The 27,204-nt window shown below is 39.5% G+C and overlaps 1 protein-coding gene across 1 annotated transcript; it reads right to left on the bottom strand.

Annotated features, from left to right (window-relative positions):
- Positions 1-59: 59 nt before the first annotated feature.
- On the bottom strand, positions 60-27,204 carry LOC139718979 (uncharacterized). The gene is made up of 8 exons (XM_071630422.1): positions 27,128-27,204; positions 19,470-19,563; positions 18,186-18,380; positions 16,273-16,500; positions 14,384-14,521; positions 13,454-13,582; positions 11,660-11,896; positions 60-8,315 (listed from the first exon to the last, which is right to left on the bottom strand). Exons 2-8 carry the CDS (start codon positions 19,543-19,545, stop codon positions 3,334-3,336), a joined length of 5,985 nt encoding a protein of 1,994 aa, XP_071486523.1. The 5' UTR covers positions 19,546-19,563; positions 27,128-27,204; the 3' UTR covers positions 60-3,333.

Here is a 27,204-nt window from a genome sequence, read left to right as displayed (position 1 = left end):
TACACTACAGAGTGTATGCACATGTATGACATGGGGAGTGGGGAAGGGGTTCTCTCATAATGAATACAAGCATTACACTGACTTTTCAAATCACACATTTCATTTGCTTGTTTAAACATTGTAACTTCAAAATTTATGAAGAGCTTAACACCACTCAATCAGGTGGAAAACCATACCATCTGTATGATCTACACAAAAACATACAATGAATCTAAAATTGCTGCTGATCACAACAGTGGGACTGTCATCTCTTCTGTATGTAATCCTGAGAAAAATCAGCTACACACACTATCATCAAATCCAGAAGAAAGTCACTGTGGAACTCAGTCCCTCATACCATGGTAAGGTGAATGAAAACAGGGACTACGACAAAACACAATCACAGACATTATGCTGTCAGTCCATGGCATTCTAAACACGAAGACACATACCTACACATAGATCTTGTATACAAACTAAGCTTGCAAGGTCTGAAGATTACTTGTTAAACTGACCACATTACCACATAGGAGTTTACATTCCTTCCTATGTAAGCTTATTATAGCTGACAATTCCACACAGATGTATTTGGTGTCAAATTTTTCCTGTTTACAGCATCTTGTGGACACTGTTTGCTTTTTTGCTTGCTTGTTTGTTTGTTTGGTTTCTTTTTTTTTAAAGGGACCATTAGTCTGTGCTCTATCAATAGTGACTCAGGTTTGGACGGGCAATTTGAATTAATTGTCCCTTGCTTCATAAAATGGCATTCAAAGATAACATAGAACATGAGGACATCAGTTTAGTATAAAATTGCAATAACTATGAACTTGGGATGGAAATTAGCATGACTGTTGACTTTGAGATCTCTTAAAATAACAGTGCAGTCCCATGCCATTTTTCTCTTAGATCGTTCTCTACTTGACAATGGCGTCATGACTATTGTATTCCAGCATGACATGAAACAGTCATTACGTTGACAGCAACCAGTACTTTTCAGTTTCTTTTCTCACACACAACAGATGATGGAAAGCTAGAAATCAATCACTTTAAATCCTTTCTGGCAGTCAAATCACCCTAAAATACTGTCCCAAGTCTCACAAGGAATTTATGGAACTGATGAGGTCACAAAATATCTAAGACACATTGAATCAACACCTCCAATCCTGTGAGTTAACTCATGAAACTGCATGAATAAGTCAGAAGTATAAAGATACAAATCATGAGAACAACTTCTGAAAACTCTCTCTGTGCATGCAAACTGTGGATCAAACAACAGAATGGTTTTCAATGATTTTAAATGTGTATATGTCAGAAGAATATCATGTGGTAGGTAAAAAACAATCAATATCAAAGGCAACTACATATTTTCATGACATACAAACAATATTCTATATCCAAATTGCAAAACACTATTTTTTTTCAGTCAGTAGTACATTAAAAATGAAGTGAAACCAAAAGTACCCTTCAACAAATCCTGCGATCTGCAAAGTATTTGCAGATTCTTACAACACTAATGTTTCCATGTCATCCATCTGCAATAAATACATAAATCTCAAGACAATCTATTTCACATAAATGAATAAAACAATTTCTGATAACTCAATTCTATGAGATGTGTAAATAACAAGTCAGTAAGAAGTATAAATCCCTTATAATTTACAGTATGGCACATTTGTAAACTCTGTACCTCGTAAGACTTTTGCAGAATTACTTTTGAATTATTTGCACAGGGAGCATTACGACACAAAGTCAGGACTGTCAAACATCATTCCTGAAAATTTACGTAGTTTTCAAGTGTGGGTTACATATTTAGTATTACCTATCTCAATTGCCAGCACTTAAATTTAGGTATCATGGTAATGCTTACAGGCAAACCCCATTACAATGAACTGATACAGGGAAGCCCTGTTATAACGAGGTCAGTTGGACAGCCAATTTGTCCTCGTTACAACCAGTACCTCGTTATAAATGTATGCATCTTTTTACCATTTCAATATGTGCAAATGAAAATGGGACCGGTAAAATCTCCTCGTTAAAAGCGGTATCTCGCTATATCCGAGCTCGTTATAACGGGGTTTCCCTGTATAAGATTTTCCTGATTTGTATAAATGCATTTTTTGACAAACATGTATGTCTATGACACAACTCAGTCCATACAGCGAGCGGGCTTTTTTGGGAAAAAACTTTTAGAATGATAATTTGTCCATAGAAAAGTATTTTACTAATAAAACTGTCATTCTGTTTCCATAACGGATATTTGCTTTGCCCGTTCTGAGATTGAATAAAGTGGGGAGTTATGCCTAACTGTCCAATACATGTTTCAAGGATTCATAGTCGGTTAATATCTTGTGTATATTAGATCAGACAAACCTGTCGCACACATCACACTTCATTACTCCTGAAGCGGAGAGGAAACAGTCACTGTGTATGTAGATTGTAGCATGCAGAATTCAGCATACAGTGAGATACCACTTTATGCATGTGCTTGCAGGAGAGGGTGTGACCAATTCTTTGGCAGATTAGCAGATGTTTCCACTACATAACATATATGGATGGTAGGAATCCATAGAAAGCTTGTCATTGGAAATGAGGGTAAAGTCCTCTTCCCTCCATCCCCTTCTACTGTATGTCTGCAAGATGTGTGCACTTGCAGACCCACATATACAAATACACATTTACATATTTTCTTTTCAAGACATTGCAAATACCTATAGGGTCACCACGGTCTGTATTCTTAAAAGCATGTATTCATGTACTTGTACCATCCCATGGATGTCTGTTTTATCTAGAAAATTCTGTGGCCCTAAACATTTTGTTAGAATGGGGTTTGCCTGTATCTTATCTTACAAATCATGCCTATTAAAAACTATGTGAAGTAGGCTTCGTGAATGTAATAGCTATAAAACTTGAAACTGTGTCATTACCATACTGGTTCTACATTCATGCATTTTGATTAGTTATGATTCTCTTTTACACAATGTAACAATACTATATTTGAGACAAACATCATACACAAATAAACTCTATGATAAAATCTGATTTCATATTACCAAGATCATTACAGAATATATGTAATATAGATATTTGACTTTCTAGGATATAGTGAAAAAGCACCGCTACTGATAATGTGTTCTTATAATGTGATACAGCTCTGATTTCAAATCTATACATGTGAATAATCATCTCTTGGCATCTTTCCTCTCTCCCCCTCTATCTCCCTCTCTTCCCTCTCTCTCATTCTCTTCCATCTCTCTTTCCCAACAATACTTTGTAATACAACAGATTTGATCTTTGACATGTTATAAAACATGTGATCATAATAGAAGCTCTTACAGCTCCCTTTCTTGTCAACATCTAAAGCATCTGATATGATGGCAATTCTCCATGAGGAGCATGTGTTCGGGGGTTCTGTAATGAATGTGCCATGGAGTATGCAAGTTGGTTAGACTGGGAGATCATATAGGGTGTCTGGTGGGGGACTGTGTATGTGAGAGGACCAGCATGCTCAGGATGCACCGGTAACTGGTATCGCTGCTGAAGGGCCTGGGGCTCCTCAAAGTTTTCTTGGATGGCGCTGATGGCGCAGATGACCGACTGGTCATCTTTGTGGGTGTGGAGGTGCATACGGAGCTGGTGGGAATCCTGGAATGTACGATTACAGCGATTGCAAGTGTGAGCGGAGTGAGAAGCCAAGTGATACAGTGCTGGGCACTGGTGCGTGTGAAGAAGCTCCAGAGTGGGAAATGCCAAGTGGCATCGCTCACAGGCCATAGGGTTCTTCTTGATCTGTGATTGCGAAACTGGAGGGGAGCCCTCAAGTTGCTGGTGAACAGTTACAGGGATCTCAGGTTCAGAGACATGAGGGGCATGTACAGCTGGTTTCCGTTCAGGCACTCTTGCAGCGATGCTGTTGATATCACTGGAAGCTGCAGAATTTGCTGTGGCAGTTACAACAGCAGCTGCTGACTTTTTACCTCCACCTCTGGGCTTCCTCACTCTGTCAGGGTTGTGGCACCTAGAAATATGTAGACGCAGGTGGTAGGTGTCTCGAAACGGCTTCTGGCAATGCTCACAATTGAAGGGCTTCTGCAGACCATGCACATACTGGTGGGATCTCATGTTATGAGGATGCTTGAATGCTCTACCACAGATCTCACATATATATGGTTGCTCATCAGAATGTGTGCGCATGTGCCCTCGAAGTGCTGTGTGGTGGGAGAATAACTTGCCACATTCTTTGCATTCATGGGGTTTTTCTCCTGTGTGGACTCTGTTGTGCATCCTCAAGTTGTCCATACGCTTGAATGTCTTGCCACATACATCACACATGTAGCGGCGCTCGACTGTGTGGCGTGTTTTGTGCCTTTCCAGTACCGCTTCAGTTCTGAACTTCTTGTTGCAGATGTCACATTGGAAAGGTCTTACAGACGGCTCCCGTTTCTCCTTTGCTTTTTTTTCATGAGTCTTCCTATGAATGCGCATGTGATCAATTCGTCTAAATCGTTTGTCACACAGATCACAACCATATGGCTTTTCATCTGAGTGTGATATCTGGTGTCGACGTAGGTGTCCACTGCGAGTAAACTTCTTTCCACACTTATCACACTCATATGGACGCAGCCCAGTGTGGCAGAAGAGGTGACGAGTGAGGGCATACAGAGTTTTAAATCCTTTACCACATTCAAGGCAACTATGAATTTTCTCTTCATCTTGTTGGCACTCATGGCACTCGAGTAGACTTTCCTCTGGAAAGATATCACCACATTTCTTGCACTGGTGCTGCCCATGTACATTGTGGCTCAGCTTGTGCTTGATTAGAGTAGTGTGTTTGGGGAAGGACATTTCACACATACTGCAGGAGTAGGCTTTCTCAGCAGCAGACTCCTGATGAGACTCGAGGTGAATGCGATACTCTTTGACGTCCTTGAAGCGCTCTCCACATTTCTTGCAATGAAACTTTTTCTCTGTGTGCGTTCGCCTATGCCTTGCCAGGTGATCTGAACGGCCAAAGGTCTTCTTGCAGATGTCACATTCATACTTCCTGTCTTGTGTGTGGATCTTAACATGTCTCATGAGCTTTTCCATCTTGTTGAAAGATTTCCCACACACTCCACAGGTCACCTCCTCAGCACTAGGGTTCTTCATCACTTGTGCAGCCAGCACAACAGCATTTTGGAGTACTGGCTCTGGCCCAGGCTTGCTCATGACCTTCTCAGCTTCTGAAGATGGTCCTGCTGTCTGCCCTGGATCTTCAAAGAACACTGGAGGTGGTTTGTACACACAAAACATCTTGTGCTGCTCAAAAATCTGGGAGTGATGGAACACATTCCCACACATGTCACAGATGTGTAGTTTACTCTCTCTGCAAGCACGGTGCTGTGTTTCCCTGGGTTCAAGATTCTTGATTTTCTTATTGGGGTAAGGTGTATCATGGCCCCATGCAATGGTACCCTTTGCTCCTTCATCTTCGCTACAATCACTTGTTAGTGCTGCACTGAATCTTTTCACAGTAGTTCTCTTTGGTCTGGTACATTTTCTACGTGAGGGCCCTGGCTCCTCTAGAGCGACAGACTGACTGCTTGCTCCATTTTGTATCCTCCTCCTGCTTACCTGCACCTGGGTCTTGCGCTGATGTCTGGAAATTCTACGCAGTGGTTTTGGTACTGACATAACAGCCTGATTTTGGGAGTTGTTGGTACAGGCATGTTGATCAAGCTCTGTCATGTTGTTGAATCTAATACCACACAAGTGGCAAAAGAAGGCATTGTTGTCTGATTTGGTAACACCGCCAGTGCTGTCACAACTACCGCTTCCTGTACGACTCAACCTTCTGACAGGAAGTTTGCCTCTACTAATGGCTCTACCCCGTCCTCTGCCTCGTCCCCTGCCCCGCCCACGGCCATGTCCTCCTCGTAACATGCCCACATGGGAACGTATGTGATGTTGGAGATGATCATTACGAATAAAGCGTTTGCCACATTGAGTACAGCCATAAGGTCGTATCCCAGAGTGTGTGAGCTGATGCCTTTTTAAGTGGTCACGTCGATTAAAGACTTTATTGCATACATCACACTTGTGGGTATTTGGTCTTGAATGAATTAACATGTGACGGGTAAGCCTGCTCCCTGATGTGAAGACCTTGCCACATACATCGCATGCTCTTTCTTCATTTTCACCAATGACATAGCCTTTCAACTTTGGCTGCATCTGCACTGGCATCTTAGTGACATTTGCTGGATCAATGCATTTGTGATGTCCAAAAATCTCAACATTTGGATATTTTCTGCCACAAGTTCCACATGGGATTGGTTCACATTCCTCATTTTTGAAGTGTGTGTTGCGATGAAAGTTGAGATTATCTGGCCTGGTAAAGGTTTTTTCACATATGTCACAGGAATAGGGTTTAACTCCAGAGTGAATTAGACAATGGCGCTCCATGTGGCTTTGCCTCCTAAATCTTTTTCCACATGATTCACATTTGTAAGGCCTTTCTATCGTATGGATTTGGACATGTAGTTGCAGTCCATTCAAAGATCCACAAAAGATTCCGCATACTTTGCAACTGAAAAGTCTCTTTTTTTCTTGCTCTGTAGCAGGTGGGTTAGTAATGGGAGTCATGTTTGTATCATTTACAGGATTTTGCAGTGCTTGCTGAGAATCAATATCAGTGTTTGATACTGATGGTGGTTCTGTGGCTTCATGAATGCCAGCATTTGCAGAATCAGTGATTTCTGGGAGTTTGTTTCCATCACTGCTCTTGACATGAATGTTAGTTGATGTATCTTCCAGATGCTGAGGCAAGTTTGTGGTGTGTTGCATTTCCTTAAACACGCCCACTGAATGGTTCTGTGGAAACTTTGGCGACAGCCCAACAGCTTCAAGAGGCTGTGGGACAGTTCTTATGGATGCTTCAGGCGTAAGTGCAGTTGGCAAGGATGCTGAGATAGGATGTGAAGTCGGGGTAGAGTTGAAATGGTGGCTGCCTGAAATGGAAGGGTTGTCTCCTTTTGGCATAAGAGAGACTTTGCTATCATCACAGTCATCACCTGGAAAGCACTGATGCTGATTCAAAGTGATGAGATTATTGAAACAACGCTTGCACACATGGCAAAAATATGTGTCGGTGCTGCTGGTCCGGGCCTCCTGGTCTTCAAAGGACATGGAGAGGTCTTCTTTGGATGTGCCTTCTACAGAATGATCCTTGCCATTTGGAAACTGAGCAAAGTGACTGGCAGTGCCAACCAACAGGTGTGAATCTGGAATATGGGTTTGGTAATGTTCCTTTAACTGCTCCGGTGTTCCAAAGAATGCAGTGCATTTATTGCATCTATACAAGGAATTCCCGGTGTGTGTCAAAATATGTCTATTAAGGTGACTTGTAGTACCAAAGGACTTGCCACACATTTCACAACTAAATGGCTTCAGACCAAGGTGACCCAACTTGTGACGTTTTAAGTGGCTCATGCAGGTGAAAGCCTTTTCACACTGGTCACACTGATGAGGTTTTGGTTGATTGTGCAAGCGCCTGTGACGTGTCAGCTTCTGCTTGGTGGGGAATTTCTTGACACAAAGATCACAAGGGTGTATCTCTCCAGTGTCCTCCATAGTTAGAGGCTTTCTCTTCTGTCTAGGATGTGGCTGTCCTGTATTGCACTTATGACTGTTCAAATTGTCAACACGGCTGAAGGTCTTGCCACACTTGTCACACATATAGGGCTTGTTGGCTGCGTGGGTCAGCTTGTGCCGTTTGAGGTGTTCCATTCGTCCAAAGCGCTTTCCACACTGATCACACTGATGTGCTTTGAATGGGTTGTGAACCACCTTGTGGCGAGACAGGTGTTTGGCCAAGCTGAATACCTTCCCACAAACCTCACACATGAAGCTCTCACCTTGCTCTGAGCACTGATGGGTGATGAGGCTTTCATCAGTTGTCAGCTTCTTACCACATTCTTTGCATCGAGGGAGTGAGCTTGTGAAACGCTTCAGACACCCCTCACACAGAGGAACAACTCCGGGCTGCACTTCTTCTGCCGGCAGGAACAAGGTGAGGCAGCTACCGCATTTCACAAGGCCACCACTACTTCTGAACACACTCTGTGGGACCCCATCTGTCAGTGCTTCATGGACAGTTTTACCTCGTCCCTCAGTCAGCTGCCCATTCTGCTGAGTGTTCCCTGTCATCTCCTCTTGCTTGCCGTGGAACTGGTTTCCTCCACCTGCAAAGGTTGCATAGGATGCTCCTCCAGGTATTTCATGCCTTGCTCCATGTGCAGTCCCCTTTATGATGTTCTGCTGATACAGTGAACTTCCTTGATCTGCCTGCATTCCAATATTTGCTGTGAATATAAACATGCAAAAACAAACAAACGAAAAGAATGAGGCTCCTTTCAGACTAAAGCAAATAAAGTGCTATGTTTAGGTGATCCAGTTGCCTCCCCTTCCTCATTTGTTCAATTGATATCAGTATGGCAACCTTTGACCTTTGAATGATAACATATTACACTCTTTATTGTCTGATTACTTGTACTCTTCCCAACAAACTACATTGCAACTTGGCATTCTTAGCTGAAGTTTTGGCTGAAATATTTGATTTTAGCTGAAGTTCAGTGATCTTTGACCTTTAGCCTTTATGGACTTTGTCAAAAGTCTAACAAGCATATCTATATCTTTCATAGCAGTCCTGAGTCATTTATAATATGAGAAGCTCTGAGATACAGACAGACAGATGGTGGACAGACAGATGGAGAACCCCTAAACATAATGCATTTAGTACTCTTCAGGACAGAGGCATACAAACCAAAAAGCATTAAACAGTCAACTTCGGATACCTCAAATTCGTCGGGACTGAACAAAATGGTTCGACGAACGCGAAATTCGAGGTACGCGTACGTCGAATTTTCTTCGACTTATCCGACGTTTATCGATGTTCAACATGGTATCTGTTATAGTACCTACCGATTGTTTGCATGCTTGTCAATTGGAATTGAATCGACTTTTATATGAATGAATTGAATGAAGATCGGAATTTGAAATCATAATTTCAGAAATAAAGATTTTGCTGGCCCGATCGCGTCACCAAAAAAAGTCGGATGTTTGCCTTTACTTTTGAAAATAAAGAGCAGTAACAATCGGCTCCATAAGATGCTAAAATAAATGTCAGATGTTTGCTTTTAAGTTTGGAAATGAATAACGGTAATACTCGACTTGGTAAGGTACTAAAATAAATGTCGGAGTTTGCTTATACTTTTGGAAATGAAAAACGATAAGACTCAGCTCCGTATGGTGCTAAAACTCATGTCAGATATTTGATTTTGCGTTCGGAAATGAGTAAGGATAACATTCGGCTCCGGAAGATGCTGAAATAAATGTAAAATATTTGCTTTGACGTTCCTAAATGAAAAACAATATTCAACTCCGTACGATGGTTAAATAAGTGTCGGATGTTTCCCTATACTTTTGAAAGGAAATAGCAATAACATTCGGCTCCGGAAGATGCTAAAATAAATGTCAGATGATCGCTTTTATGTTCGTAAGTGAATAGCAGTAATATTCTGCTCCATACGATGCTAAAATAACTGTCTGATGTTTCTTTTAAATTTCAAAATGAATAACAGTAACAGTCAGCTGCGTTCAATGGTAAAATTAATGCTTGATGTTTGCTTTGACGTTCAGAAATGAATAACAATAATATTCAACTCCTTACGATGATAGAATAAATGCTGGATGTTTGCTTTTACGTTCTAAAGTAAATTGCAATAACATTTATTTCCGAAAGATGCTAAAATAAATGTCGAATGTTTGCTTTGATGTTCTGAAATGAATAAGAATAATATTCAACTCCGTACGATGATAAAATATATGCCGGATGTTTGCTTTTACGTTCAAAAGTAAATGGCAATAACATTCAGCTCCGCAAGACGCTAAAATACATGTCAAATGATTGCTTCTACGTTTGGCATGTTTGGAAGTGAATAGCAGTGACATTCTGCCCCATACGATGCTAAAAAGATATTGGATATTTTTGATATTACATTTCTAAATGAATAACAGTAACATTCAGCTACGTTTGATGGTAAAATAGATGTCTGATGTCTGCCTTGACGTTCAAAAATGAAAAACAGTAACATTCGGCTCTGTACGATGATGAAATAATAGTCAGATGATTCATGTCACTTTCGGAAGTGGACAGCAGTAACATTGGGCTCCGTATGATGATGAAATGAATGTCATATATTTGAAATGAATAACGGTAATATTCTGCTTCGTACGATGCAAAAACAAATAACCGACTGTTGCTTTTACATTTGGAAATGATTAACGGTATTAATCCGCTCAGTTAGATGCTGAAACAAATGGCAGATGTTTGCTTTCACATTTGGAAATGGATAAGGATAGCATTCAGCCCCGTAAGATGCTAAAATGAATGTCCATTGTTTCCTTTTACATTTAAAAATGATTAACGGTAATATTCGGCTCCGTAAGGTGATAACAGACTAATAAATGTTGGATGATTGCTTTTACAATAAGAAATGAATAACAGTAACTTTCGGCTCTTTACAATGCTAAACCAAATGACGGATGCTTACAAATGTCAGCAAATGCTCCCATTTTCTCATTTCAAACGTAAGTTTTGACCTCCTAAATATATAGGCATCAACTTTTATAATAGTCTCTATGCCTATTTGCTAAATCTTAAAACACAGAATAAGATGATTGAATTTTCTATTCATTTGTTTCAGACATGGGCATCTGTATCACTTCAATAATGCTTGATATTAATTTTTCTATGTTTAGTAGGGCCGATTTAGTTTTTCTAATGTTTTTCTTGATTTTTTTTGTGTGTCACCAGAAGAATAAATGAAACAAACTTTGTGAAAGGCACACACAAAAAAAAAAAAATAAAGGCACTACGCAGGAGATTGATGTTTGGACAGTGGACCATGATTAATGCCAGAGATATAACTGTCAACACCTAAGCAGGTGCGCCACGACGGTTAAGAAATCTATGCGCACGGTATGACTATCACGATCAAGAATTAGAACACAGTGGTTAAAGAAAAGAAGATGATGGGGGCAGAGCGTAGTGCTATCGTAAGCACTCCGTTGGCATGGGTGCTATGTGCATACCATGTACGTATGTAGGTAGGTGTTGGGGATTTTTCTTGTCAGCTGTGTACCGGGTATTTCTTTGGGCGCGCGATTGTTCTGGTCTCATAATATTTACAGTCGAGTGTGAAAAGATTTGTGACATGTCTCCGCTGTTCACGCGCGCTTAATCAGAGATGCTGGGTGATGTTTGCAATTTCGATTCGGGGTACATGCTGGGAAAAACAATAAGTTAATTAAGATCGGGACAGTCGATTTCCCTTCGAGGTAACCGAACTTCGAGTTATTTTTTTCGAGATACGCGAATTTTAACACACGGAAACTCCATAGGAACAATCGGGACTTTCATTTTGCCCCCGAGGTAAGTGATATTCGGCTTATCTGACGTCGAGGTATCCGAAGTTGACTGTACCTCTTTAGCTTTTCAGAAATTGACAATGTGTCAAGATACAACACATTAGTCATAAACTTGAGCCCCACTTAAGAGTACTTGTACCTATTAAAGCAGGTTAAATCCCACACAAGGATATATTACATTTGTCCTGAATGAAACTCTAGTTTGGTCCATTCTCACCATGTCCATGTATGGTAGACTGAGCATGAGGGTTTCCCTGGCAATCCTGAATATTGGTCACTGCTTCTGCCATATGAGTACTTTGTTCTGGGTTGCTCCTCTGGTGACCAATGGCATTGAAGGGTGATATCTCTGGGGCTGGATGATGAGGTGGCTGATGATTTGTAGTGAAAGATTGCGGGGGAGGAGAGGGTGATGTGGGTGAGTCTTGTGTTGTCCCCATCACTTCTTCATATGCTGGGGAAAAGGAAAAACAACAACAAATAGGAAGTCAGTCAAAGCAGAGCTCAGCTTGGTGGACACTAGAAATTGAGCAGCACAAATGCACACTCGATACTTTGCTGTTGTGATAAAAATCTTTTTTTCATTTCTTTAATTAATGGTATCATTCCCAGGTCCAAAGAGTCATTGATACAGCATCTTCATCAAAATAAAATCTATTGTGACACTACCAAGGGTCAAAGTGTTAGTTTGAAACAAATTTTGTAAATTTAACACTTTCTTATCTTACTGGAACACAGATCACTGTCCATATTAATCACTAATGATCATTCCTTAGCCCTTGACTAATTTGTTCATATTGCATGCTTCTGCCTTCTTCCATCACCAATGCACTAAGTCTGTAGATGTGCAGATGAGTGATTTGACAGTACAGTAAACTCGTCTAGTTAAAGCTGAAATTCCCTGGATCAAAGCCCCCATAAATCATGATTTTCCCCATGCATTCACATGTAAAAAACAAAACAAAACAAAACAAAAAAACATTGTGGCTTTGTCAAAGTTACAGGGTTATATATCGCATGAGTCAAAGAAACAGTCCAGTCCCTTTCATTTGAAATTCGTGAGAATTGCATGAGTCGAAGTGGTTGAGTTTTCCAGTAAATACCATTATAACACAAGCTTGCGTCACACGAAACCACGCTCTACATACATTACTCCAATGCCCTCTCCTTATTTTCTTCACATGTATGTGTGTGTTTTGACTCAGTGTGTCCAGTTAGTTCGAATTGGAAGCCAAAGTTTTGCATATTTTTTTTTAAAGCATTATGATTTATTTTACACGGCTGCTAAGGAAGCAAGCACACACAGGACCAACAGCTGCAAGGAGTGTACACTCCTGTGTCACAATGTACAGTGATGATCATAGATAAAGCTGCAGCATAAGAACTGGAGTGTATTTGGTATCAATGCTTTCCCTGGCATCTGCATGCATATTATAATTCTGTGCTTTTAATCATAGAAACAACCCCTTCAGATGGCTGTAGTGATCGCCGGTGGATTATGACTGGCTAGTTGTAAATGATCCTGCTGTCATAACTGAACACTGGCTATCAAGCAGCAATGATCTCCAATTAAAATGTGATCACACATGCACATGCACACACGCACACACACACACACACAGACACACATGCACAGATCAACACATGAATTCATTTGTGCTAGCTATCAGTTTTGGTTGGTTTTTTTTTTTCAGTATATTAGCACATCATATTTTCAAGTAATATCTAATCAATAAATCAAAGAAAGTTTATATACATTCATGGACAATTTCTCTGTTAACAGCAACATACACCAGAAACATGCCTAAACATCTATCAATATACACATAATGCAATTATGACTTAAATAAAAACAAACAAACATAAAATTTATGTGAGACAAAAGAGTTTTGCTTTGAGTTGAAGCACTTTCTCCAGTCCTGAGGACTTTGACTGAACTGCGAAGTTTACGGTAGGTTTCACATCACCCTGCACAAGTATCTTTGATAGTTCCATGTTGTGAGGCACTCACCTTTCTGAATGACAGATGAACTATCTGTTATTGTCTCTTGACTTCTCTCCCTCCCTTCTGCTATCCTATCATCAAGGAAGTCTGGACCTGATTCTGGCACCGTTTCCCCCGCCATTGAACGTACAAATGCTGGATAAAAAGTGAGCACAAGATTGTACAACTGTGTGTCAACAAGGCTTTGAAAACAGAGTCCCAAGTTAACAAGAAATATTCGTCACCGTGGAACACTGTTTTGCTCTCTCTCTCTCTCTCCCTCTCTCTCTCTCTCTCTCTCTCTCTCTCTCTCTCTTTAATGGCATTATCCAAGAATATGGGTTTGCATTATGCATAATACATGTTTCATCCAATGCATTATTGTGCCTACCATGCCAACAACCACTTGTCTACAGCATTTCTGGTTACTATTCTGATTACTGTAAAAGTGGATATTTTCGCGGGAGTCATATTTCGCGCTCGGCTAGGTTAGATGAATTTCGCGTGTTTTTAATTGCGCGGAATTGGGACATTAATTACTGGAACGTATTGCATGCAAAAATTTTTGCGTGCTTTCATTTTCGCACTAGCTTCTGGAAGCGCGAAAAGTGCGAAAATTTCCGCTTTTACAGTAGTGGCAATAATTTCCAGTTACATTTGTGATTTTTCTTTTAAACAGGGCTGTGACAAGAGAGTAAAATGTTGTGATGGCAATTGATCTCAGACCTTCTCTTTTCTAAAAGCAGGATGTAGAGTAAGAGTGGTGATCACATGGATTATTCATCAGTAGATCAATGCTTTTCAAAACAAACCTGCTCATAAAGTGTCTTTTGCAGTTTTGATATGTAATCAAACCTCTCCTTGCAAAACTACTCATGAAGATTTTTATCATCATAATTTCTCATGACACATGCGGCTATAAAGCTTACTAGCCTTTAAGATTTAGTTTAAACTCACCTTCTCTTACAATGGAGTTGTCATTATTCTGAGTTGTAAGGTCTGGTTGTGATTCAGTTGAAATTTGAGGCATATCTGTGAGTATGGGCGGTCGGTGAGCAATCAGGGCTGGCTCAGCTGACGCAGGCCTCTGATACACTGAAATGAATACAAACAAGATAATTACAGAGATAATCAGAGCTCAGTATACTGTAAAACCTGAAATGTTTGCCTGCAGTTTAATTTCGCAAATTTTGCAAGAACAAGATTAATGAAATTACAAGAGAGCCGGGGTCTCGCGCTCACCTGAGTATTGCAAGTTCACCTTCCATGCATTCTAACATGGGAAGCTTGTGGTGAGGGGTAGCTTTGAGAGCTGGAGGCATGGTGTCCATTTGCATATCTATATTCCATTACACTGGTAAAAATACCTGCCAAGTACACTGTACTTTATAGAATGTTGGATTATGCAGTTTGAAAAAAAAAAAGACTTAAAGCCCTATCACTTTGATTCTAGAGAAAAATATTATTGAATAATCAGTAATGTAGGAGGTTTGGAACCCCTGGGGCAGCCCTGGATCTGTAGTGAACAAACTTAGAACTATAGTCATCAATGTACAAACTCAAAGTTTGTACAAACCAATTTTATCATTCCAAATCCCAGCCTATCTGCCCCTGTGCACTCTCAAGCACTCGCACGCACATTCACCACCATCACACATCAGAGTTTATTTTCCCCTGCTATCTTCGCAGCAGAATTTGTATTGTTTACCAATTTACCTACCTACCTTTTCCTCGGGCCGGCCATCTTTTCAAGCAATGCTTACAATGGCGGCCCTCTGCATTATCATTTCTTAAACATAATATTGTTATTGTAATCCCAGCTGCATAGACATGCATACTGTAATATAATTAATTTCCTTTTATATCGTTGTTTATGCAAGTCAAATGACTCTGTTTCAAATATACTTTGTATGTTTCCCATGTTCACGATTATTCAATTTATGTATATATTGATTTGCAGAAAATAAAGTATCTATCTATCTAACTTTGCTTTATCACTTCTGGTTAAATTCATCACCCCCCCCCCCCCCCCCCGCGCAAAGGGCATGGTGCCCATTTGATGGGAATGAGATTCTTTCCCAAGAGGGATGCTACCTGCCAAGTTCGGTGAAAATTCATCATGGCATTTTCAAGAAAAAGGGAGAAATGTACAATTTGGGCCCCATTAGGACCCCTCCCCACCTCCCTCCCCTGGGTCCCAAGGGGGGGCACCCCTGATTCCGCCATGAACAAACTTGAAACTACAGTCATCAATGTACTAACTCATAGCATTAACTTGGCTCTATCACTTCTGGTTCTAGAGAAGATTTTTCAAGATTCCTTAATTTTGGGGGGTTTGGGCCCCTCTGGGGGCCCCCCAGGTGGGGTATGGTGCCCACTTGAACAAATTGAGATCCTATCCTCCTAGGGATGCTACCTGCCAAGTTTGGTGAAAATCAGTCCAGGGGTTCTCAAAAAGAAGATGAAAATGTAAAAAGTTTACGCACGACAGACGACACACACCGGACGCTGGACGAAGAGCGATCGCAATAGGTCACTTTTGGCTCAGGTGAGCTAAAAATGCAAGCAGAAGATCTTGTCTACACAACCAGCAGCGATGCCATGTAAAACACACACACACACACACACACACATACACACATACACAACATGACAACCTGAACCCCTCCTCCACCACTATATTCTGAACTCAATAAATTTTGGTTTTAACAAAATTGCAAAATAACACACACTATGCACGAAAAACATATTTCAAAATTTTTGATAAAGCAAAAAATAACAAATAATGTAGAAAACATACCAGTCGACACCTCAAAAAATGAACTATAGGTTATCAAAAGATTTACATTGATGGGTGTGGCTCGAGGTATCCATTCGGTAGTTGACGATTTGGGATCTGTGTCCATCACTGGAGGCTCTCCTCACTCCTCCTCCAACAGATTGGGCCCTCGCATCCACTGGTTGGTTGTGGAAGTGGGAATGGTTGTGACTGAGGGTGTGGCCATGGGAGGTCCCCACAGCAATGAGGCTTGAATTTCTTGACTCCGAAATAAGAGGAGATTCTCTGGAGTAAGCTGAAAAACAAAAGAATGCAATTTTCCGATGTTAATCATCATGGTCACAGTCACCCTCCTACACCAAAGCAGCAAATATGGAAAGAAGATGGAGAAATGATGTTGTCACCATATAACTCTCAAATAGGTTTGTATACAAAATGCAGTAAACATTATTATCACAATACATGATTTCCAGCAATAACTCATCTAGTGACAAAATTTTAAAGTCTGTGATTGAATATCATCAAAGCCTTGGAAATATTTGAAAAACAGAACATTTCTCTTTTTTGACTTCATCAAACGCTATAAATGTGACAATTTCTCTGCAAGTAAATATGAAACTAGAGCATACTCCATCGTGCAAAAGGTTGGGTAACAAAATTTTTCTTTCATTTTGGAGCTTACAGATTTGCGACTCTCTAATTGGTTTGTATATTTAACACAATCTAAAGTCTTTCAGTTTCTTTGACAATTATGAACCAGTGGCTTCCATCACACCATCCCCCCCAAAAAAACAAGGAAAAGTAGAAATTACGCGGTGCATAATATATGTCCCCGCCGGAAGTAGCATTTTGTAACAAAATGTGCAATATAGGTAAAAAATCAAGGTCAAAGGTCAAAGAAGTCAAAGGTCAAAATTCTGTGTAGAAGTTTTGAAGCCCTCACCTAGTGCCATCACATAAAGCAAATGGAATCGAAATTGGGTTAGAAATGGCGGAGTAGCATTTTATAGCCAATGTACAATATAGGTCAAAAATCAAGGTCAAAGGTCAAAGACAAAGGTCAAAATTCAGTGTAGAAGTTTTGAAGCCCTCACCTAGTGCTATCACATAAAGCAAACGGAATCGAAATCGGGTTAGAAATGGCGAAGGAGTAGCATTTTGTAGCAAAATGCACAATATAGGTCAAAAATCAAGGTCAAAGGTCAAAGAAGTCAAAGGTCAAAATTCCGTGTAGAAGTTTTGAAGCCCTCAACTAGTGCCATCATATAAAGCAAACGGAATCAAAATCGGGTTAGAAATGGCGAAGGAGTAGCATTTTGTAGCAAAATGTACAATATAGGTCAAAAATCAAGGTCAAAGGTCAAAGAAGTCAAAGGTCAAAATTCTGTGTCAGTTTTGAAGCCCTCACCTAGTGCCATCACATAAAGCAAACGGAATCGAAATCGGGTTAGAAGTGGCGAAGGAGTAGCATTTTGTAGCAAAATGTACAATATAGGTCAAAGGTCAAGGTCAAAGGTCACAACTGCAATTCTGTGTAGAGGTTTTAAAGCTTCCATGTAGTGCTATCATATAAAGCAAACAGAATCAAAATTGTCTCATAAATGACAGAGAAGTAGCAAATTGAACATTTTGATCACACACGGACGCACACACGGACGCACTGACGCACGGACGGACGCACAGACACACACACGTACGGAGCCCGTTTCATAGTCCCCTGCTCGAACTCGTTCGGCGGGGACAAAAAAAGAGTTCATCATCAACATACATAGGTCTACAAGACAATTTCTTAATTGTGAATTACATTAAAAGAGTTTAAGATAATTGGTGACGATTTGTGAGCGAGTCACGGGGAGAATAGGGCACACTTCATCATGCAACAAGTTGTGCCATATGATACACTTGCACAATGTACAGAAACCGAGAAACAGAGCCCAGGACAAAGTTGAGAATGGCATGCATGGATCTTGCTCTGCTCACCTTGGTGGGGGAGGCCATGCTGCTGGGCAGCAGCGATGAGATAGTTGAGGGACTGGTGACGATGACTGATGTCTGCATGGTCAGACAGCCCCTCTCTCCTGGCTCTCTCCACAAGCTCTTGGTGTGTCAGGTGGCCCACATGGGCTGTGCTGGGAAAACTGGTCCCCCTCCCAGATCCTGCATCTCCTGAATATCCTGTGTGTGTGTGTGTGTGTGTAAAATACAAACTACACATAATATCAACCAACTGTGAGAGCATGTGGCCAAACTCATCTGACACAAGCCTTGTTGCAGAGGAGCTAAACTTATCAAAAGAAGGCACAGCATGGTGCAAGTGAGTAGGTGAACACTATGAATGATTAATTATACAGTGATGTACCAGTGACCCATAGGGGCTGAATTTATTCACGATTTGTGCCATCTTCAGAGGGTTTGATGTCTTACACATGTTACAGCAAAGCAAAGGCTCTGTTATATAATGCCACCTAGAGCCAATGAGACTTGTTTACTGCAGGATTGGCCATACAGGATTAAGCAATGTTCAAGTCTACCTTCATTACAGTCACAGTCTTTTTCCCAGTGAACAAGTGTCTGTAGTACAAATGTATTACAATTCTTCAATTCTATTTGATTTCCACAGCTTCAGTGCTAGTCAGTCAGAATATAAAAACTGAAGAAACACAAGGGATATTATTGCACAATCTTGGGACAGTTCCCTGTATCAAGAAAAGATCAAGGTCAAGCTTCCTGTCAGCCATAGAAATAGGAGCAGTTGGCATTAATACTGGTACGAGAACATGCAAAGCTTGTGCTCCTGCTTCAGTGACAATCTTTATGTTTACCAGGTATATGATGGGGAAAACTGTACAGTGTAGGTACAGGGTAGGACAAAATGTAAGCAAGCCAACATCATTTACACTGTATGATGGGAGAGCCTACCATTGTAAGAGCATCCTTCTCTTATGCTCTTAAATCATAAATATTTGATAACTCACTTGTATCATCAATCATAAGAGAAATCATATGTAAGACTATTCCTACTGTACTTTTGTGTGTACCATACATGTGCATGTTTTATCCAACCCCCCCCCCCCCCACCAAAAAAAGAGGAAGATTTACACCTTCACAGAAATGCTGTCACTCTAACAGAAACCTCTTTAACAAAGGTCTTGAATCTGTCATAACATGCTTTGAACTGAGGCACAGAATACTTAAATGTACATCTTACTGTCAAAAAGTATATGTACATGTATGCACAGAAATTTGTTATAAGTAATGACTTGCCTCCAATCAATCCAATCAAGTCTCTGATAGTTTCATCTGGGTCCTTGTAGGCAGAGTTTGACCCAGATTGTTCCATATTTCAGCCAATCATTATCTGGAATGCAAACAAAATTGGGACACTATTATTAACAATGAACAGGCACAATTTATATTAAGTATATTGACAAGAGTAATGTTAAAAGTATAAATTGGACACCGGTGGTAGTAACACTGTGAGAAAAGCAATAACAACCAAAATGGCTAATCTGCATTCACATAAAATTAAGTCTAGTAATACGATTGACAAAAGGGTGAACTAATCAATTTTCAATAAATATTTGAGAGTGCTGATGAAAATGCACACTGTAACAGATAGTGTAACCACCCTAGAACCATCCTCTTTCCTCGAACAAGAGAGCTGGTTGGAAATGAGATAAGATGTTTACTAATCCCTCTTATCAAACACATTTCTGGTAGGTCTGTATGCCATTTATGTAGGCTAAGCAGAGATAAAAGAAGCTACTATCCAAACCATCATGTTTTAATATGCAAAAGGAATTTACTTTTTAATTCCCATAAATGCTGATAATACATCATATGAGTACAGCAATATAAAACAGAGGAGCCTAGAAACAGTCTATAGTCTTCTGTCTGATTGTGTTCAACTGCACTTGCACATCTGGTTTTTTCAACTAAAGACTTAAAATCACTTGACTAAACTGCCCGTAGACAAAAGGATTTTTCTGCACTTCATACTTCTTCATTGTCTGCAGAATATCATTGATAATTTCCTCATTGTATCTTTTTAAATATGCAGTCATTTCTGGTCTATAATGATACTACTACTACTACTAATAATAATAATAATAATAATGATAATAATAATAATAATGATAATGATAATACATTTATATAGCACATTTTCGATAAACGTATATGTTCAAATGCTCTTTACCAGTGGATTATTGACGTTAATTAAACAGGTGAGTTTTTAGTCTATCAATCTATCTAATCATTCTTTCATGCATAACTCAATCATACATATATGTAGATTAAATCAAGACTGGAAACTACATATGATATGAACAAAACAAATAATGAAGTATGCAATTGTTGATGCCCAACAGATAACCTTCTGTTTCCTTATATCTCCAAGGACTCTTCACTGCACATAAACTTTGACTACACTTGCATACATGGATGTCACACTTCCTTTGAGACTGGAGAGTTAATTAAATGACAAGTTCACCTTATTATACTGTACATACGGATTGACAGAATGCAGCAATATTAGTGGAACACATAAAAGTTTGCGGAAAATTGGACAACTGTTCAAAAGTTATGAATTTTGAAGTTTCAGTGCCACCATTGCTGGATGAGAAGACTATCGGTAGTACAGCTTGTGATGTTACATGTTTAGATCAATAAAAAGACGATATAAAGAAAATTAAACTTATTTTGATTTTTCTTGCATAATGAAACAACACTTGACTTGCCTCTTTCAGAAGACAGAGGCAATGATATTACCCTTAGTATTAAACATACATGTACATGTACATCAGGTACACGTCGAGAGAAAGTATTTTTTCACAAGGAAATTTTGTGACATTCTCTTTACATTTTCCTTATATCATTCTACGCATGGGACATCACGAACTGTTGTAGTCTTCTCATCCAGCAGCAGTGACTGCGCAGAAACTTTAAAAATTCATAATTCATTTTAAAAGTATTGCCCAATTTTCCTCAAACTTTCACTAATGTGGTCTACTTTATTGCTGTTATTAACTTGCAATCCACATGTATATATATTAAGGTGAACTTGTCCTTTAAATGCACCACAGACTGTACAGACAAACTCAGGTCATGGACATCAGAAAGTGAAACAGGTTATTGGATCTACCTATCATCTCTCATATTTGTTGGTTGAAGTTCTGTCTTTGTCTCACAGACAAATAGGTGCAGTGACACAGACAGACCACTTGGATTACAAAATCATATTCTACAAAAATCTATAAACCACTTATCAGATTTTACTCATCATTCATACTCTTAGTAATGTGGTCACCTACAGCTGTACTAAATACTTCCTTTTCTACCTCTCCCTGTTCTACACACACACACACACACACTCTCTCTCTCTCTCTCTATCTCTGGTTCAGTTGAAATCACATACGCTGTACTCCACATCAAAGATGGCAGATACCATGTGATCAGTGAAAGCTTGTACCATCCCATGAAAGATAATTCTCATAGACTAGCCAGTTTTAGAAGAGACATCATCATCTCAAGAATTTTCCCATTGATGTTCACATAAACTGAACCCAAACATTCTTTTTTTTTTAATGAAATAAAATGAACGATATATCCTTTGCATTAAATCACCTCAGATTTGTAAAAAACTATCATAAAAATGACAATTTTGAAAGGGTGTAGAAAATAATCATTGACTAAAAAAAATAAATAAATAAATAAATAAAAAAAATCCCTGTGATAATTTAATGTACAGATCAATTTGAAAAACTGTCATGATGATAATGGTATCATCCCCTCATGAAAAAAGATCAGTAGGGAAACCTATTTTTCAGACACTGCCCCCTGTTTTTATTGCCAGAGTGCATAAACAGTATGTAAAAAGGAGTATATCACCTGGCACATGTTTTAGCTTTGAAGAGAAAAAGAAAAAACTAAAATGCAGTGCAAGACTGGGGTTGCAGGGCTAACTTATGTGAGTGGCCTATAGGAGAGATTGTGGACTTCCTGAAAATATCACAAGTGAAAACTTTAGGGCCTCTGGGTGGATTGTTGATATACAAACTGACTGCATAGCTAAAGCCACACCTGTATTTTGGTACTGTGTACCAGTATTCACGACAGAGAGGTCTTCATCCATCCTCTATTCCAGGCATACCAGTATTTCCTAATTGAATACCTACCCAGTACCTACAACTGCTGACTTGTGAAACAAGCACAGTTTCATTAAAACCCGTTGAGGACGAGTCCCGAGTATACTCGGGCAAGCGTCTATGGGAAGTGCGTGTTGTAGCAAAAATCAAAACCGTCCTCAAACAGGTTTAAAAATTACTGGATTCATGACATGCTGACGTTTGCTCCTAAACACATACTGTACAAGTTGCAACTTTTGTTGTTGTTTTTTTTTCTGCGTATTAATTTTCTTCCTTCATATTTCGAAGGGCAAGCATTTTTAATTGATCATGATTTTTAGCTATAACATCTGCTCTTGGTGTCCCAAGTTCTGGGGAAGGCCTGCAGGCTGCTAGAGTAATACAATAAAGCTGATAATGATAGGTCCAAAGTGGAATGAGTTCAAATTCATATCATCTTTAATTACCGGGTACTTTGTGTGCTTCTATGCTGAAAAATAAAAATAAAAACAATGAAAAAATGATTGACAGCTCCCAGAATTTTCATGATACACTGTGGTGGAAACCATTTACAGTAAACCATTATACAGTATGTAGTTTACTTTTTTTTCTATCAAGTTTTTACCACGTTTACTAATTAGACTGTATGAAAAAATAGTAATTTTGAAAATCTACAGCAATATGATTATCAATCATTATATATTTGTACACAAAAAGGTAATATCTAGGCATCTTGCATGCAAGTATCGCATAGATGTCAACTGCTGCAATCAAGTACTGAAGTGATGTGTCCCAGTCTTTTGTTATACAAACGTGTAGCTTAGTGCTGGTTGCAAAAACAAAAATATTCTTGCACAAGACTCATGACAGAGGGGTTTGGAAACCTAGTTCCAACATGGGTAGTAAAAACATGTTCATAGATCAAAAATTTCAGAATAAGTAAGGTTGTTTTAGAAATCCATGGCAAATGAATGGCTGTGACATCTCTCTCACTTAGGTACTCAATGGGTTTACCATCTCTAGGGGGTTTATTCTCCATATGTGACCGTGCATCACAAAAAACAAAACAAAAAAAGTTGCAGCCCTTGATTTTACGTGAGGACTCAAAAAAAAAGTGAAATGGATCAACCAAGTCAATGTTGAGTTTTTTCATATTTTTCTGAAAGAGCTATCCTTCTTCGACATTATTCTTTTGTTTTGGGATCATAAACATGAATGGGAAAATGTGTTTTCAGCAGTTTTTTCCACAACCCTTTTTTGGCGGAGAGTAGAATGATCAGGTATGTCTTTTTTACTCTCAGAGGCCCATTTTCACTTTCTTGAAATCCTTTGCACACTCTCATTTTTAAAGTCTAATAACTTTTGAATGGATAATGCTACTGCTTTGAAAGTTGGCATTAATCATGGACAGAAACTTGTTTAATACAGCATGCTTAGTTTTCAGCGTAATCTGATAATCCCTTCATTGTTGTTGCTACAGTGGTTAACATCCTGTGTTTTTGTCCCCTTTCATCACACAGCTAGGCACGGTTTGGTAAAAAACTAAGCACTTGAATAGACCCTGTACTTCAGAGCCTCTCTTCTCAGTTCACACTTTTCCAGAGTGTGTGCTATCTTTTCCAGTATTTTAGATAGGTTAGGGGAGGTCCATTTTGAGTTGAGTTTATATATCATTTTAAAAGCTTAAAAGTCTGCTTTTTTCAGGATCTGCCCCCTAAACTAAAAAATCCATATCTGGCGACATTTTTGTTGGTTTTAATGGTGCAGGGTCATTTTGTGACCCGCTGCAAACAAAAAGGATCCGTAAGTCGGGGGGAGGGACAATTTTTCAAAAATATGACATGACATTATTCCCTTACTCTTCCACCTTAATGTCATATATAAACATGACTCATAAAAAGTACTCGGTTGCGGAGATATCCATGATTTTATTAGCTCATGTCAAGTGGTTTAAGAAATCAGCGTTTCGAGAAAAACTGCCTTCAAAGTTTTTCCTTCCGTCACTATCATGATCAAGGGGAAGCAAGACAGTTTTTTCACCGTTTGACAATAAAAGGTACGCTCCTAGCAACCTCCGCGATGTTTCATTCAAGCTTAGCACCAGCGGTCTACGCACGACCAATCAGTAACCAGGAATGCCACGCACTGACCAATGAGGTCACTCCCTCGTTGCTAGGGGCGGAGTCTAGCTGTGGCGATTAAAAATCTAAATCTTTGGACACGTTTCTGTTCCGTTCAAAGTGGGAAAAATCATGGCCAAGAAAAAAATGTTATTTTTCTTGCCTTTCCTTTGATCATTTAGCTTTGAAATTTTCGGTAGATGATAGAAGATACATTAGACTACAAAATTATGTCAAAAAACAGAAATCCGAACGTTTTTGACGGATTTTTGATGATCTGACTTCAACATGATTTTCTCGGCTCACCCATCAGCGACTTAAGGATCCTTTTGTTGTAGCGGGTCACATACAATTGTATATGACGTGCTATGCACACACGTCAAAAAAAAACAAAACAAAACAAAACATGAAAAAACAGTATGTACAGTCTGTACCCACGTAATTGTGAGAAGGACACTGGAAGCAGATTTTCTATTTCACTCCTCAACTAGTCCTACAAGGTCAAGCCTCACTTCTGCTCTGTCAATCCTGTCCATAATCTCAGAACATGATATGCTAATACTGTTTATGCTCAACTCTGTATCAGTGACATTTCTGACGTTCAGTAGATACAGTCAAACCTGTCTACAGCAGCCAACCCATGGGAGACAAAAAAAAAAGTGGCCATTTTGTAGATAGGTGAATGCTATACACATGGTCGTTAACATGGCTTTTTCTCTAGGGGGGAAATTGTTTTAATTTTATAATAGTTTGCATACAGCAGGTGGTCACTATAGACAGATTTGACTGTATATATAGGGTCTATGGCTCTGTAAAACTATACCTAGCTGTTATTTTTACTAGCAGATTCTACTAACCTTGTAGTGCAAACAGATACTAAAGTACTGTCAAAAGCATGGTCAAATAACAATTTTTTCATAAATGCTCAAGCAGAACCACACACTTTAATTTACAATAGCAAGTTTGTTTTTTTTTTCTTCATACAATTACAAGGAGACAGGGGGTTCTACACAAACTGTTAGAGAGAAAGAATAGCAGTCAGCAGCTGCAACATTCATTCCCACCATTCGTCATTTAGCATTAAATCTAATATAGTTTAATATAGTACAGTACCGGTAGTCAACATTATCATTGCAACATTAAGAGTAGACTCTATAGAGTTCTAGATCTACAAATTGTCAATTCAAACTAAATTAGCGTCTATGGCAATTGTGCACTTTACGGCCCTATATTACATGTATGGGTGCGAGATTTTACCCTAATCGAGCAGTGCGTGCGAATTCCAGTACCCAGGCACCGCCACTTCGACAGCATGTGTTCCAGTACTGTGCTGTGTGCATGTGTGTGAGATTTCATGTTGGGATATAACTGCGAAACACAGCCCGAACACCGAACGCTAAAGGAGCACCCCGAGGTTAGTTGGGATGCAGTGCATGTATGTGTCAACGTGAGTGTGCGTAATGAAGTGCACAATTGCCGGGTCTACTACGTCCTGGTTAACATCAATTGACTCTCCTAGAATCTTATGGAAAGGCAACTTGACTTTCTGGAGCACGTATCTGTGCCACTATGGACTCATGGTCGAGTTCAAGCTCAATGTTATTGAGAAGTATCTTGTTGGCATCATTTCGAGTTTGTTGAGTTGGTATGATGGGGGGTTGTGAACCCGGACACTTTAGAAGTTGAGATTTAGATGAATTTTTCACATTGCCATTCTCACTGAAAATATTCCAATACACAATGATGAGGTTCTGAAATGATACTGAACACTTACAGGCTGTACTATAACAGTTCTTCCAAAGCAAAGCGAAGAAAATCAATTTTTGTCGTAATTAGAGAACTTAACTGAAACCCTTGCAAATGTATTTTGAACGTTGTAGCCAGCCTGCGTGTATTGTCTATGTAAATGGATTAACACTGAGGTTTGTTGTTTCTGACTCAAACACGGGCACAAGTTTCACATCGCGCGTGTGATAGAATATTGCGTGCTTCTTCTGGTTGACAAATCATGAAACAAATTGCCGAATTCTGCTTTAGAGAAGTTACCTCAAAAATTGGTATAAAATATTTATTCAAAAGCCATTGTATTCTATGTCCATTTTATGGGATTTTATTGTGTTTTTTGAAGTAAATTTTTAGTCCGGTCAAGGCTACAACTTGTCCGGTCCGACCACGTATGGTCATACGTGTGAGAGAGTATTTAATAAACGTTATGTCGTTACTTGTCTTTACATACTCGGCAGCAGTTGCAAAATGCATTAAAAGTAAAACATTTGCTGATCTGATCCAAACCTAATGAATGGGACGGAATTCAGAACGGGAAGGCAGATGATTACTTTCTACACGTCTAACAATTACGGTACAAGGGCTACGAGCTTCAAGCACAAGTTTATGCCATGGCCCATGGGCGCGGGGATGGCTCAATGGCAAGCCCAAGTTTAATGGCAAGCCGTGACCGTGCCGTGTGTTAGTTGTGGGGTAGTAAGCCTACCGCTACGCACTACATGATGGGGTATTGTGGAGACATGGGCTAGCTAGGCTTAGAAAACTGCCTGCTGATCCAAATTAGCACGACAGACGTCGCAAATCTCACAGAATTGTACTACAAAACATTAAGCTGTATGTACTGTACAATTTGTTTAAAGTACTCAATGAGTTTAATTCCTCTTGTACTCACCCTGTTCGTGATATTACACATTTTTGGCGTAAATTCACGGCGTGATTTCTTGTACACAGTACGTCAACACCCCTGTG

Source organism: Diadema antillarum, unplaced genomic scaffold, assembly GCF_040938485.1.
Source record: "Diadema antillarum isolate AM-2024a unplaced genomic scaffold, OU_Dant_1.0 scf00000008, whole genome shotgun sequence".
Lineage (NCBI taxonomy): Eukaryota > Metazoa > Echinodermata > Echinoidea > Diadematoida > Diadematidae > Diadema > Diadema antillarum.
This window is presented reverse-complemented; position numbering and strand designations above follow the sequence as displayed.

Bases quoted from the DNA above. Each gene is read 5' to 3' on its own strand.
- LOC139718979 (XM_071630422.1), bottom strand. From the start codon at position 19,545: ATGGAACAATCTGGGTCAAACTCTGCCTACAAGGACCCAGATGAAACT. The intron at 13,583-14,383 runs GTGAGTTTAAAC...CTTTTTATCCAG, and splicing joins CAACTCCATTGTAAGAGAAG to CATTTGTACGTTCAATGGCG. The intron at 8,316-11,659 runs GTGAGAATGGAC...TTATATTCACAG, and splicing joins GTCTACCATACATGGACATG to CAAATATTGGAATGCAGGCA.